We start from the raw sequence: 14399 nt of genomic DNA on the forward strand, positions 1-14399 counted from the left end.
ATGATGGTTCATTGCAAAATCATAATGATTCAATTGTAGATAATTTCACTTCTAATGTATTTCAACCTTCTTTGGGAGAGGTTTCTTCTAATGGTCACATTGATTCTAATAATTTGACTCAACATGAGTGCATTAGAACCCCTTTAACAACGGAGGGGTGTGTCACATCTGATAGTGTAAGAACTGCGTGTGGTAGGGTTATTAAGAAACCATCGCGTTTAAATGATTTTGTTTGTGATTAATTTCTTTGGTTTTTTTTGTTTTCTTCAATTTTTTTAAAGGGGAAAGATGTGTAGTAACGTAGTAAGCATGTCTTTATGTGGAGCATGTTTATTTATGTAGAAGATAGAACATGTAGTGTACATTCCATGTTCTTTATTCTGTGTGACCGAGTGGAATCTGAACGGCAGATTCTGCTAGGAGCTTGAAGAGCTACGACCTGTTGTGTACGTTGGAATAAATCGATAAACCAACGAAGCTGTCTACTTCAATTTATTTCCTGATACTACAATGACCTCAAGCACGTGTTGAGACGTGCTGGAGCGGCACAGAAATAATGTTCCATGTGGTAACCTCAAAACTGCAAGTGCAATAAAATCCTAGTATGTGCTTAATTTCAGTGAATACCCTAGTACAGGTCTCCAGAATTCTATCTGTCCTGTACACGGTGACATAAGTAATACTAAGGCGACAAGCCCAATACCATTCATTGCACATAGAGTGAAAGTTTACGCAAACATGAGGGCGGCCGAGACCTAGGAGTATGCTTAAGCGTGAGTCTGACTTTAATTAACACTGTCTCATAAGGATCCGCGAACAAGATCGCTGCCGCGGTTACACTCTCTAATTCTCAGACTAACTTGTTTGTAGAGCTCCATACGCGAGCTATGTCCCAACGCCGTATGTCCCGGCGTGGGAATGTAATACGACCAAAGGCGTTTGGTTTTCCGACTATCTATGGCACCCGTAAACTGCTTCCGGGTCGGAAGCTACTTCCTGTACACACAACTGGAACGATGACCTCGGGTAACTAGATCACCATAAGGCTAGTGGATTGGAAGTTGAATTACCATGAGAACCGAATGACCTCAACGCTGCCCGACCACGTATTGGACGGGTTTGAGTGAAAAAACCACGATGGATATTCAAAATGTATTGGAACCGCATACGTGAGTTATGTAGGAATGTTCAGCCTCATGTATCTGCGACCATATAGTAGACGCTCATATTTGAAAGTACACTATAAATTAGTCAAAGATGCTAAAACCGCGCTCAGTAGCCCGAGAGCGGGTTGGACACCCAGTGGTAATAGGAATATATAGAAAGAATGTGAAGTAACAGATTAAGTCACGTACTGTAGTTAGCGGACTCCACCACCTGTTGGACGCTCTAATGAGAAAGAACACTAAAAACTAACCAGAAAGTACTGAAACTGCGGCAGTAGACTAGGAGCAGTATGGACCCATAGTGGTAGTGTGTGCGTTATGAAGTGATGCCTGGTGGCAGATATTGTTACGTTCTATGGCAAGCAAAATGCTGTAGGAATCAGGGGAAATACCCCTGTATAATAGTATAACAATCCAGCTTAATAGCAGCAGTTCCGTATTGACCTGCCAGAGTTTAATACAGATAGGAAAAAAGGGGGGGACGGGTTGAGAAAATTAGGAAAACTGTGACATGTGCGAGAGTGATCAATTAATTACAAGGAATGAACTCACATTTTATGCATGATACCAGTCTGGTTCAAATCTAAGGCTGTCAGATCACGTTGTCAATGATACGGTGATGGGTTACATCAGGTTCTGTGAGCTGAACACAATATTCAGAAGGTCTTCAAAAGCGCGAGATATGTGTTATGTACAAATATGTTCAAGGCTATATTCCTCACATGAAGTGCATTCAGGTCTATATATGCAAATTATGCCAAGTTAGTGCTTCTGATCGACATATTCACGGCTTAATCATTTAATTGGAAGTAAGGATAACTGTACCTAGAACAACATCGAGCAGTCTCTATGTAATGTGACACAAATATTAATGTAGAAAGGGCAAAGATATCAAAAGTTACACAGTACCCTGGATCTACAGAACAAACTTATTTGTAGGGAAAGGACCATTATATCAGAAAATAGACAGTACCCAGAATATCAAGTCCAGAGCTTTAAAAGTAAGCACATCTCAATAACCGGGTCAGTGTCCCCAGTAATTGTAGTAAAGGACAATTAAATCAAACGATGCACAGCACCCAGAATATCAAGTGCAGAGTGTTACAATTAAGCACATCTCAGTTATCAGGTCAATGTCCCAGGTAATTGGAGGCAACAGCAGCTTAATATGTTTAATAGTATGTAACCGATATGTAGGAGTTATAGGATGGTAAAAGTAAAGAATAACTACTACAAAAAATAGTGCATTTCATTGTCGATGTTAAAGCCCAGAGTAGAAGAGCGTAGGGTGCAAATCAACCTGGCTTCAAGGTGCCTAAGGGTAATCTCTCTATTTCCACCCCATTTACCAGGCACCACCACATCAATGCCATGGAAACGGAATTTGGATCTGTCAACCCCATCCCTGCAGTCATGTGAGACTAGAGCTTACGCAGTTTCCCCATTCCTGACTACTCTGCGGTGTTCCTGGACGCGGATTTTGAGTTGTCTTACAGTACTCACTACATATATCTTTCCACAACCGCAAATCAGTATGTACACCACGAAGGTAGTGTGACAGTTTATGAACTGACGTATCCTGGGCCCGATTCACAGAACTAATTTAAGACAAAATCCTAAACTTACTACCATTTTGGTATTCACAGAAGTTAGGAGTCCTAACTTTAGGACTCCTTAATGCCTTCTGTGAACACCATAAGTCTCAAAGTTAGGATTTTTCTCAGTTTAGGAGTAGTAAAGTTAGGACTCCTTAATGCCTTCTGTGAATACCATAAGTCTCAAATTTAGGATTTTTCTCAGTTTAGGAGTAGTAAAGTTAGGACTCCTAAATGCCTTCTGTGAATACCGAAAGTCTTAAAGATAGGATTTTTCTCAGTTTAGGAGTAGTAAAGTTAGGAGTCCTAACTTTACTACTCTTAAACTGAGAAAAATCCTAACTTTAAGACTTTCGGTATTCACAGAAGGCATTTAGGAGTCCTAAAGTTAGGACTCCTAACTTTACTACTCCTAAACTGAGAAAAATCCTAACTTTAAGACTTTCGGTATTCACAGAAGCCATTTAGGAGTCCTAAAGTTAGGACTCCTAACTTCTGTGAATACCGAAATGAGTAAGTGCCTTCTGTGAATACCTGTAACGCCCTGAACGTCTCAGGATCGTTTAACAGACACGATAATGAGAACGCAACCACTTGTGAAGGTTTAGTTATTTTAATGAAGGCAAAAATAATACAAGGGATAAACAAAGGTTATAGTCACTGGAATCCTCCAGGCTAAGTACGTTACCAGCCCACAGCACGGATGGTCCTAACCGTCCTCTGCATATACGCCGATCCCGGCGTATGCCAACAGAGGGCAGAAATGAAATGGCCGACAATGCCAATCGGTAGTCTGTGAGGGGCACGAAGAGTGTTGGGGAGAATCGAGGAGTCAGGGAAACACCCAGCCGGGGTCTCTACCTGAAGGGAGCAGCCGCTCAACCTCTTCCTCAGACTGCACCGGGATGCGGAGTCACCTCCTGGTGATGCGTCACCGATACCCCAATCACAAGCAAAGAAGACTGAACCGAGAGCAGCCGCTCGATCGATCCCGTGGACTTCCGAGTCTGTAACGCGGCAAACACCTCCTGGTGAGCGTTACAGCTGGCAGTCCCTGTATCTCTGGTCGGGCTGGGAGTTACGACTCCAACCAGCAAAAGCGCCACTGCGCTTTGACTCAGCCGAGTCAAAAAGCGAAGCTCAATGGTTATCCGGTAGAGCTTCCGGGTCCTTCACAGGTGACGATGGGGCAAGACACGGCCCAGGGTGTATCGACTCGACCTACCTCCGTTCTTGCCTTACTGGAGCACCACTCCGGAACACTGCTCTTCACTAAGCAGGTACGTCGGTGTAAACACAATATCCGACAGCGTTGTACCTCCCGGTTCCTCCCTTTATAGGGCGTGTTTTCCTTGAGTTATGTAACAGCTCTCCTGTTTACATAAGGGCGTGTTTTCCTTGAGTTATGTAACAGCTCTCCTGTTTACATAAGGGCGTGTTTTCCTTGAGTTATGTAACAGCTCTCCTGTTTACAGAAGGGCGTGTTTTCCTTGAGTGATGTAACAGCTCTCCTGTTTACATAAGGGCGTGTTTTCCTTGAGTTATGTAACAGCTCTCCTGTTTACATAACCTCTCAACCGCTAAGCATCCTGGGAGATGTAGTCCGTTTTCGCTGGTTACCGTTTTCCTCCCCTCGCATGACAGGAATTCTTGACAATACCAAAATGAGTAAGTGCCTTCTGTAAATACCAAAATGGTAGTAAGTTTAGGATTTTGTCTTAAGTTAGTTCTGTGAATCAGGCCCTTTGTGTTCTGTGCCAGTGTTGTATCTAAAGGTGGTAGTTTTCTTTCACCCTAAATTGCACAGGTTACATGTGCTGCACGTGTAAAACCCTAAAGGTTTGTGCAGCCAGCTTTGTTGTGGTGTTTTGCACAGTGTGTAGCTGGGACACAGGGTTTCCCTGATAGTTTTGCTCTTTCTGAAAGTCGTGGATGGTTTCTGAGTGATAATGCTGTTCACTCCTGGTGCCCCCTTCAACAGTGACCAGTGTTTGTCTAGGATCTTGAACACCTCATGATTGAGCCTGGAATGTGTTGTGATAAATGACAGTCTCTCATTAACCATCTGGTTGCTCTTACTCCTATTCTTGAGTGTATCTTCCCTCTTGGCACAGAACACAGGATACGTCAGTTCATAAACTGTCTCACTACCTTCGTGGGGTACATACTGATTTGCGGTTGTGGAAAGATATATGTAGCAAGTACTGTAAGACAACTCAAAACCAGCATCCAGGAACACCGCAGAACAGGCATGAATGGGGACACTGCGTATGCCCTAGTCTCACATGACTGCAGGGATGGGGTTGACAAATCCAAATTCCGTTTCCAAGGCATTGATGTGGTGGTGTCTGGTAAAAAGGGTGGAAATAGAGAGATTACCCTTAGTCAACTTGAAGCCAGGTGGATTTGCACCCTACGCTCTTCTACTCTGGGCTTTAACATCGACAATGAAATGCACTATTTTTTGTAGTAGTTATTCTTTACTTTTACCATCCTATAACTCCTACATATCGGTTACATACTATTAAACATATTACATTGTATTAACTTTCACTTAATACAATGAATGGTATTGGGCTTGTCGCCTTAGTATTACTTATGTTATGTTATGTTATGTTATGTTATGTTATGTTACTTATGTCACTGTGTATTGGACAGATAGAATTCTGGAGACCAGTACTAGGGTATTCACTGAAATTAAAGGCATACTAGGATTTTATTGCACTTGCAGTTTTGAGGTTGCCACATGGAACATTATTTCTGTGCCGCTCCAGCACGTCTCAACTCGTGTTTGAGGTCATGTGCGTGGCCGTTTACTTGGTGTTATTTGCCACTGTATGAAACACAAACTGATACCTATAGGCACTTAGTACGAGCCATCCGTTCTGCACTTATCTCCCGCTTACCACACACCCTCGAATGATTATGGTCTATTGCGATATGCTTTGATAGCGTTGGATTACTTTGGTGCTACTTGCCACTTTAGTCAGTACGAGCCGTTCATATGCGTGGCTGTTTACTTGGTGTTATTTGCCACTGTATGGAACACAAACTTATACCTATATGCACTTAGTACGAGCCATCCGTTCTGCACTTATCTCCCGCTTACCACACACCCTTGAATGATTATGGTCTAGCGCGATATGCTTTGATAGCGTTGGATTACTTTGGTGCTACTTGCCACTTTAGTCAGTACGAGCCGTTCATTCTGCACATGTCTCCCGCTTACCGCACACCCTCGAATGATTATGGTCTAGTGCGGTCTGTTTAGAACAGATTTCTAGGTTAGCACCCTTTAGACTATATATAACGCTATGCTTTGTATCCTTGGTAGCCCACTCCTTTTATTTACTGAGTTATTTTCTACACAGATTTCATTTACATCGCTCAACGGATTCAGTCTAAACGTAGACGAATACCTAAGACCTCTAAAACCTTTGGACTACCTTGCTTCTTACTTCAAAGGTTAGTTTCAATCAACACTTACATTCTAACTGGTCCTGCATTCAGATGAGAATTCTGTCCTATGATACACTTTGTTTCATCATTGCTTAGGTCAATCCCTTTCACATCTTCTGTCCTGATGAGGACCTGAGCAGATTCTAAACCTGACCTCATTTACCTGGCGATTTGATTATTCCATACCTTCAGTAAGCGTACTCCAAATGACCACGCTTACCGCTGTACCCCTTCTAGTTCTGTTTACATTTATTTGGCAAGTTACTGGGACTTTAGCGGTTCGTCCCCCTGCACTTACAAACTTGAAGATTAACGGCTTCCTGTCACTAATAACAAACATTGGTTCCTTTGCTTCCCCTGGCAAGCAGTCTTTCCTCCCTCACCAATCATTTGTCGTTGCTTTACACGTCACCTATTGCTCAGCACTAGCACTGTTAATAAAAGTTACCCAACACCATTTGCTTAACTATGCATGGCTGTACTTCTGGATTTAAATTTTTTGTATATATTGTATGGTAATGCAGCCCTGAAGAAGCCCATGTTTGGGCGAAATGCGTTGGCTGTCGTCATATGAAAATCAAGTGCATCTCTAATAAAAGACACCTTAAGACCTAACCTCCACAACGTGGAATTCCTTCTTTCTCTTTGCATATACTAACTGTGTTCTTTATTTATGTTGCCTCTCATACCCTTTTGAATTTATGTTGAGCTTTGTGGTCATGTGGCAGCTGACCATCTGAGGTGGGCAATATTTGGTTACGTTTGTGACTATTCTTGGCTGTGCAATCCTCTCTTACCCAGCTGCCTTTTCTTGTATATTAGCCTCATAAAGGGCGTTTTATGCTTCTGGTTTTACCCAACAGTAAAATTCCCCAGGAAAACTATCTTCTTCAGGTGCTTTATTGTATCGGAGATTAGAGATCACTGGCGCAATTTCATCCTTTTGTTATGTCACCCGCCAGTATGAGCTGGTCCTGCTCACTGGGGCACAGGAGTGTTATTTTATCCAATAATTCCTGTTCTTTGAGGTGATCATTATCAACCTCTAAACTATAACTTCTCATAATAATCTGCAAATATGTTAGCTATTGCTTGAGTCTCCGTTATTAGCTTACCTCCAGAGTTATAAATAGCTGGAATAGCTGTTATAGCTTCTCTATGTTTTAATCGTTAGACTTGTAAACAGCCAGCATTTACTCCTTGTTCGTAATTTCGAGCCTTAAGTCTATACAACATATTTTTTGCTTTTGAAGCATATAGTGTATGAAGCCCCATTTTAGCCTTTTCCAATCTACATCTGAAAGCTTCAGTTGGATTGGTAAAATGAGCATGTTTTTGATAACATTTCCTTATATGATCTGTTGTTCTGTTCGATGTTTAATGGCTATGCAGAATCTCTCATAATTTGCCCCCCAATGGTGGCTTTTGCAGCTCCCATAAGAAACTGAACCTTTGTTGTCATTCATATAAGTACTCAAATGTGATTGTAATTCGGATTTTTCTGTTGGCAGTTTGTATTGAGATATGTTTAAACACCATGGTATCCTACAAGAGCGGTTCAGATCCCAATCAAGATGAAGACTGATAGAAGCATAAAATGATAGTGCAATTTCTAAAATGTCACAATCAAGTACTTGTGGTATAATACAATGTGACATAAGGAAATATGCTATTCTAGAATGGGTCTCCTGTACTGCAGAGTGATATGTAAACCCCTTATCTGATGGATGTAGTAAGCACCAGATGTCAGTCATCCCTTGAACTGATGTCTCCCAGTATCACTCTATCTCTGCCATGTGTCATGTCTAGGGGGCCGTTCTGTCTAAGATCACATCCAGGGCAAGATTCCAATGACCCCTCAGAACTATTTTGGACATTCCCATTTCCGTAAGAATTCTGTTTAGATGAGGGGAAAAGGAGCTTTTGTCCCAACAGGGACAAAAATAGAACCCACTTCTAATGTGTTTTCATCGACTTTAGGCTTGGCTAAAACAAACTGACCATCTACATCTGACCATGACTGTAGCATTTGACATTGCAGTGCTTTCTGTATTAAAATGGCTGCATCACTTTTTCTAGTAGTAGTATGGGATATAGGATCTCCTGACATATTACAAGGGGGTTTGCAGCTGTAAAGAATCTAGCCTACCCAATCATGTACAGAAAGTTTGTACTGCGATGAAGCAAGCCATAACAATAGAAATGTTACAAACAAAATACAAAGTAAATTCAGCTTCAATTCTTGTTTAACATAAAAGTCCTTTGTAAGAGCAGGCAGTACGGCCTGCTTGTGTCTGTACGACGCAGGCAGAACGATTTTCTTAAGCTTTGGGTTAACTAGTCTATGTTGTTCTTTGCTACTTATACTTGAATTTATTTTAGTCAATCTGTTCATGTTTGCACATATAAAAACTAAGGGCCATAGTTAGAGTTTGTGAGACAGAGTAAACCATCAAAACATGGCTGATACCCCTTGTTATATCGCCATTGACTATAATGCACATAAATACAGTGGATAGGGCATCCACCACATTTTTTTTAACATGGACTGTTAGACCTGGCATCTTTTGGTGTGGATTCATCAGTCTTTTTGCCTCTGACCTCCTGTTTTTGACTGTGTGCTGCATTTCGTTTTTGCTGGTGTTAGGACTCTAGGCACCTTTTCATTGCTGACCAGTGCTAAAGTGCACTGATTGTGCCACCTGAATGAGAAGCCCTGCAAACATGCCTCAGACCTGCCGCCCCAGTGTCTTTGTGTGCAGTTTTGAACTGCCATTTCAACCTGGCATGCACACCCACTTGCCAGGCCCAAATCTTTAAAAAGTGATATGAAATGTGCATGTTGGATTTTTGCCATTTTTGTCTTGTTTGATTCAGATTGACTATTTTTTCTAACGTGGTGTGGACTCCTTTTGTAGTGTTTTTATTGTTTTAATTTGTGTGTGTGTGTGTGTGTATACAAATACTTCACACACTGCCTCTGGGATAAGCCTGACTGCTCAGTGTCAAGCTACCAAGGGGGTGATCAGAGGTTATCTTAGGTGTGTAACTTACTTACCCTGACTAGAGTGGTGGTCTCTGCCTGGCTAAGGTGCATAGCCTAGCCATCTAGAAACCCCATTCCTAACAGGTACACTCCCCAACAGACAAATTAGACCTTAAACAAACTATTTAAATGACACTCTCAATTCATGCTTCCAAAACATATGAGCATTAATGAATATGTATTTAATAATTTACTTTGCAGATTAGCATCATGTGGCTGAAGCACTTCCTGAATACATGCTATGACTTGATTGTGTTAGAATTGTGGTCATGTAGGGGAATATTAGGGAGAGTAAGGCTGTAAAGGTTAGCACTTGCAGGATAAGTAGAGGCAGGGTTTCTTTTGTTTTCTCCTTGACTAGGCTCTAGTACCAATGTCACTTTATTACTTAACAGGCCACTGACTCCAGTGCTGTCCAGTTCATGGGAGAACACAGAAGCCAACCAATTGAAAGAGACAGTCGCCCGATTTTCTTGCACCTCACCCTTCCGTTATCTGGATGTGATCACCACTCTTGGAACAGGAGGATTTGGCCGTGTCGAGCTGGTAAGACTACAACATCACAAATGTGTTAGTCGAAACATGGGCCCTTTTTGTGTGTTATTATAATAGTTGTAAGTGGTTTATGAAGATGTGTACCACTGGAAATAATTATGTGGATGAGCAGTCTTTTGATCAATACATTCATAACAATTTAGCCCCAATTACAAGTGGAACGAAACAGGGCACGGCATTTTACGCACCTGGTAAATGCCTATATTACGGGTTGTTTTATTTAGTGTGCAGAAAAGCTTCCAAGTCTGACTTTTCTTCGCCAAAATGATAGCCACACAACAGGGGCAACCTGACTGACTCAGAACAAGGGGCAATAAAATGTGTATGAACAGCAATGGTTCCTTGTAGGAAGTTGGCTCTCTATGTAATGTACTAGAACAAAGTACACGGTGCAGAGAGTTACGTGGATCCCCAATAGGTAAGCAGAGGTAAAAGCAGATATTCCTAATGCTCTTTTTGTGGTAGTGTGACCAAGCAGTTAGGCTTATCAGAGGGTAGTGTTAAGCATTTGTTGTGTTCACACAGGCAATAAAGGAGACACACACTCAAGAATAAATTTGAGACTCATTTATAAAAATAAATTTGATTTTTTATGTAATTTGTAAGACCAAGAACACAGTTCTAGGGTAAGTACTTTGGTAGTTACGATTTTTCAAAGTTTGGAAAATATATCACATTTGTGCCGTATTTCGCACCATAGCAGGAGAAGTTTGGAAGCTGGTGCGCGAAGACAACGGGTGCTACTTGAAAACACACTGCACAAGTGGGCTTACAAGAAAGTCTGGTGGGTTTCCTTGGAGAGAGGAGGTCGCAAGGACTTGGGGACCATGGGAGCACAGCTGGTTGGTCGGTGCTAGCAGGGCTTGGTGCAGAGCAAACAGGTCAGCTGGGCGTAGTGTGTCTTGAGGTCCTCACTGTCAGGAGCAGGCAACTTGGAGAGGCGATCTTGGGACAGCTGGGACACTCAGGAAGTGGATCTCAGGTGTCTCAACATCCCTTGATGAGTGCTAGCTTCTGGTGCCTCAGGAGTCTGGTATGGACCCTTCTTCTTGGTGTTTACCGTTGGGGGTCCAGTACCACGGGTATTGGTATGCTGTGGCTCTGGTAGGTCCTGGTGCCTCCAATCATGGTGGAGAGGCAGGTCTGACCCTCTGGAGCTGATGTACCTCTTCTTGATTTGCTGATGCGTTGAGGTTGTCGGGAGACAGTAAGTTGACAAACTGGAATTCATGAGATCGGTGCCTGAGGTGTGCAGGGGAGTGATGCCTTCACTCCAATGGAGCTTCTTGGCAATTTCTTGAAGGCTGTAGGTGCTCCTGGGTACTTGAGTCCTTTCAGGTTTCAGGACGAGTTCTTGGAGCAGCAGGCAGGGTTTGGAAACTTTTTCTTCTGCAGCAGGGCTTCAATTTTTGTGCAGCTTGTCAGCTTTGTACTTGTCTTCTCTTGTCCATCAAATCTGATGTTCAGGTCTTGAAATGCCACCTAAATACTGAATTTAGGGGTGTTACAAGGGGAGAAAAGTAGTAGCCAATGGGCTGCTTACCTTTAGGGCGTCTCCACCCTTTAGTGACCCCTTCCAATGGGAAGGGGCACTGCCCTAACCCTGATTGGAGGCTTCTCCACTATTCCAAGATGGTAGAAATTCAGGAGAGGGGTTCACATTGCCTGCCCTGCCCTAGGGGTGGTATAAGCTAAGTGGGGACCCTCCTCCTCCTCTAACTAATTTTCCTACCGCCAAATGTGGCGCAAGAAAGGGGGGCTTGGCCTTCTCCACTATCTTGAGGTATCTGGGATGGATTTCAAAAGGGACATTGCCTTTGAAGCTTCCCACCCTGGAAGGCCATCCTGCCCTTGGGGAGGTATGAAGCACCTACACCTAGAGCAGGCTTTGTTTTTGTCCTCTGAGAGTGCTGGCTCTCACGAAATGAGGTCAGAAACATGTCTGGCGGTGGCAGACTGACAAAAACCAATCCGGAACCAAGCCAGTACTTGGTCACTGTTTGGGGGGCACTCTAAAAGGGTCTCCTGTGTGAATTTATTAATAAACCCATCACTGGCATCAGTGAGGATTTATTAAGACAAGATGTTTGGAACCAAACAACTTAGAAATCAGCGAAGCCATCATGATGCTAGGAAACTCATGTTGACAAGTAACCAGCTCATGTATGTACTTTATGGCTTCCCTGTTCACTTACAACATCCCTGGATAGACAGGACATTGTACGGGCATATCTGCTCATGCAGATATGCCCACACATAGGATATAGTGCACCCTGCCTTAGGGCTAAAGGCCTGAAGTAGGGATGACTTATCCATATCTTATGCAGTGTATGGGAAGCATGGCACACAGGGCTGTCTAAATCAACAAAAAAAGAGAGGGGGACCAGGAGCTGGTTATGGTCCAATGTCCGTGCTCCAACAATGATAGTTACATCAACGAGGACATTGTTCCATGTTGGAGGTGAAACAAAATTAGTGAACACCTACTCAACAGGAAAAGTGAAGAAATGTCAAAGAGGAGAGAGAGAGAATGTAGAGGGGAGGAAAAAGGTAAAGGGGAGGGAGGGGTGAAGGAGAAAAGAGGCAGAGAGAACTATCCCCAGTATCAAGGATCCAATCCCGAAGGGGAGGACTCAATGTAGCCTCTTGTTGGCCCTCACACACCCTGAAGGATGTCTTGCTTCATCATCGGGCTTTTTATTGCTCCTCGTCGGGCCGGCGCTGCAATGCCCGACGGTCCCCCGAAGGGTCTCTTTATCGGAGGTCTTTTAAAGAGAAAAGCCGATACGTGAGTGCGAGTGTGTGGGATAAAATGGTGGTGGATCCAAGAGACAGATGGTTGCGTGCGTGCAAAGTGTGTGAATAAAATTACCCAGGGGTGTCCAAATATGCTATTTTAATGTTACGGGAACCCTGGTAAAGTAAAAAGACCGGTAGGTCAGGGAGTCACTAGTGAGCGCAAGGTGCTCATGTGACTCATAAAAAGGTCGACATGTTTCACGCCTGCTTAGCCTGTGAAGGTCAGTGGCGTTTCTTCAGGACCTAGCTATGTGAAGGGATGTGCACGATACAGACGGGGGTTCCAGGAATTGGAGGGGTAACCCGCGTAAAAGAAAGGTAGTGTTTGGTACAGAACTGCGGGGTGCAATGACCTAATCAGCAGTGTGAGTCTAAGAATGATCTCTTCAGAACGTACCGAATTGTGTTACCTAGAAGGGGATAAAAACGGGGAGGGAAGGGATGGGGAAATAGAGGGGGGGGGTAACAGACACAAATGGAGGTTTAAAACAATACTGGTATGAATGATGATAACAGTATACCGGGTGAAGCACAGCAAAAACTGTCCGTGCCCCCAATTGCCATCCAAGTAGTGGTTGTGCAGTCAGACATGTGGTAGCTCAAAATAAAACAGACCAAAGAGCCACATCAACCATACGACATCCGTGACAGGCATGACATCTAGGGAGAGGATACCGCATTTAAGGTAGGAGGAAGGGGTTTTAGAGGTTGCAGGGCAGCCTCGAATCGAGTGAGCACCTGATACATTCAGTCAGAAAATAAGGGAAAGGAACGTTCACATGGAGATGATCACATGGTGGTAGTCGACTGTCTATAGTAGTGGAATGCAAGCCCCAAATATACTCGTAAGATATTATGACGGTCACTTTAAGTGGTCGCTCAAGTTATGCGTGTGTACTGTGTACTATGCTCACCCCGAGGGGTGGGCCGAACAAAGGTGACAGACAAATCAAATGGGCCACACGAGACATACAGACTAGCGTAGTTGGACACCCCTAGGTAATTTTATTCACACACTTTGCACGCACGCAACCATCTGTCTCTTGGATCCACCACCATTTTATCCCACACACTCGCACTCATCTATCGGCTTTTCTCTTTAAAAGACCTCCGATAAAGAGACCCTTCGGGGGACCGTCGGGCATTGCAGCGCCGGCCCGACGAGGAGCAATAAAAATCCCGATGATGAAGCAAGACATCCTTCGGGGTGTGTGAGGGCCAACAAGAGGCTACATTGAGTCCTCCCCTTCGGGATTGGATCCTTGATACTGGGGATAGTTCTCTCTGCCTCTTTTCTCCTTCACCCCTCCCTCCCCTTTACCTTTTTCCTCCCCTCTACATTCTCTCTCTCTCCTCTTTGCCATTTCTTCACTTTTCCTGTTGAGTAGGTGTTCACTAATTTTGTTTCACCTCCAACATGGAACAATGTCCTCGTTGATGTAACTATCATTGTTGGAGCACGGACAATGGACCATAACCAGCTCCTGGTCCCCCTCTCTTTTTTTGTTGATTTAGTATTAGCACGGCGGCTCAGCCGAGGGACCCCCTCTATCTATCTCTCTATCTACACCTCTCCTGCCCCACACTACACATTTTTGTGAACATGACGACATCTAACATGGGGTACAACCTGGGTCTCGCATTCAGCGAAGACATGGTCTCTGAAATCCTGAAAACACCGTCAATACTTGACACGGACGGGAATATGGCATGCTCCAGCTCCCAAGGAGACTGGAACTCATTAACTGCCCTTAAGAAAACACTGGTTAAGGTTACACT

The 14399-nt window shown here is 43.6% G+C and overlaps 1 protein-coding gene across 2 annotated transcripts in view; it reads left to right on the forward strand.

Annotated features, from left to right (window-relative positions):
- The window catches only part of LOC146867068 (cGMP-dependent protein kinase 2-like), a 1824148-nt gene that overhangs the window by 1135507 nt on the left and 674242 nt on the right, over nt 1–14399 (forward strand). For both annotated transcript variants that reach the window (XM_085603485.1, XM_085603486.1), the window contains exon 11: nt 9662–9812. In XM_085603485.1, coding sequence (XP_085459611.1) covers nt 9662–9812 — 151 coding nt within the window. The remainder of the gene's footprint in view (nt 1–9661; nt 9813–14399) is intronic.

Source organism: Triturus cristatus, chromosome 1_2 (genome assembly GCF_964204655.1).
Source record: "Triturus cristatus chromosome 1_2, aTriCri1.1, whole genome shotgun sequence".
Lineage (NCBI taxonomy): Eukaryota > Metazoa > Chordata > Amphibia > Caudata > Salamandridae > Triturus > Triturus cristatus.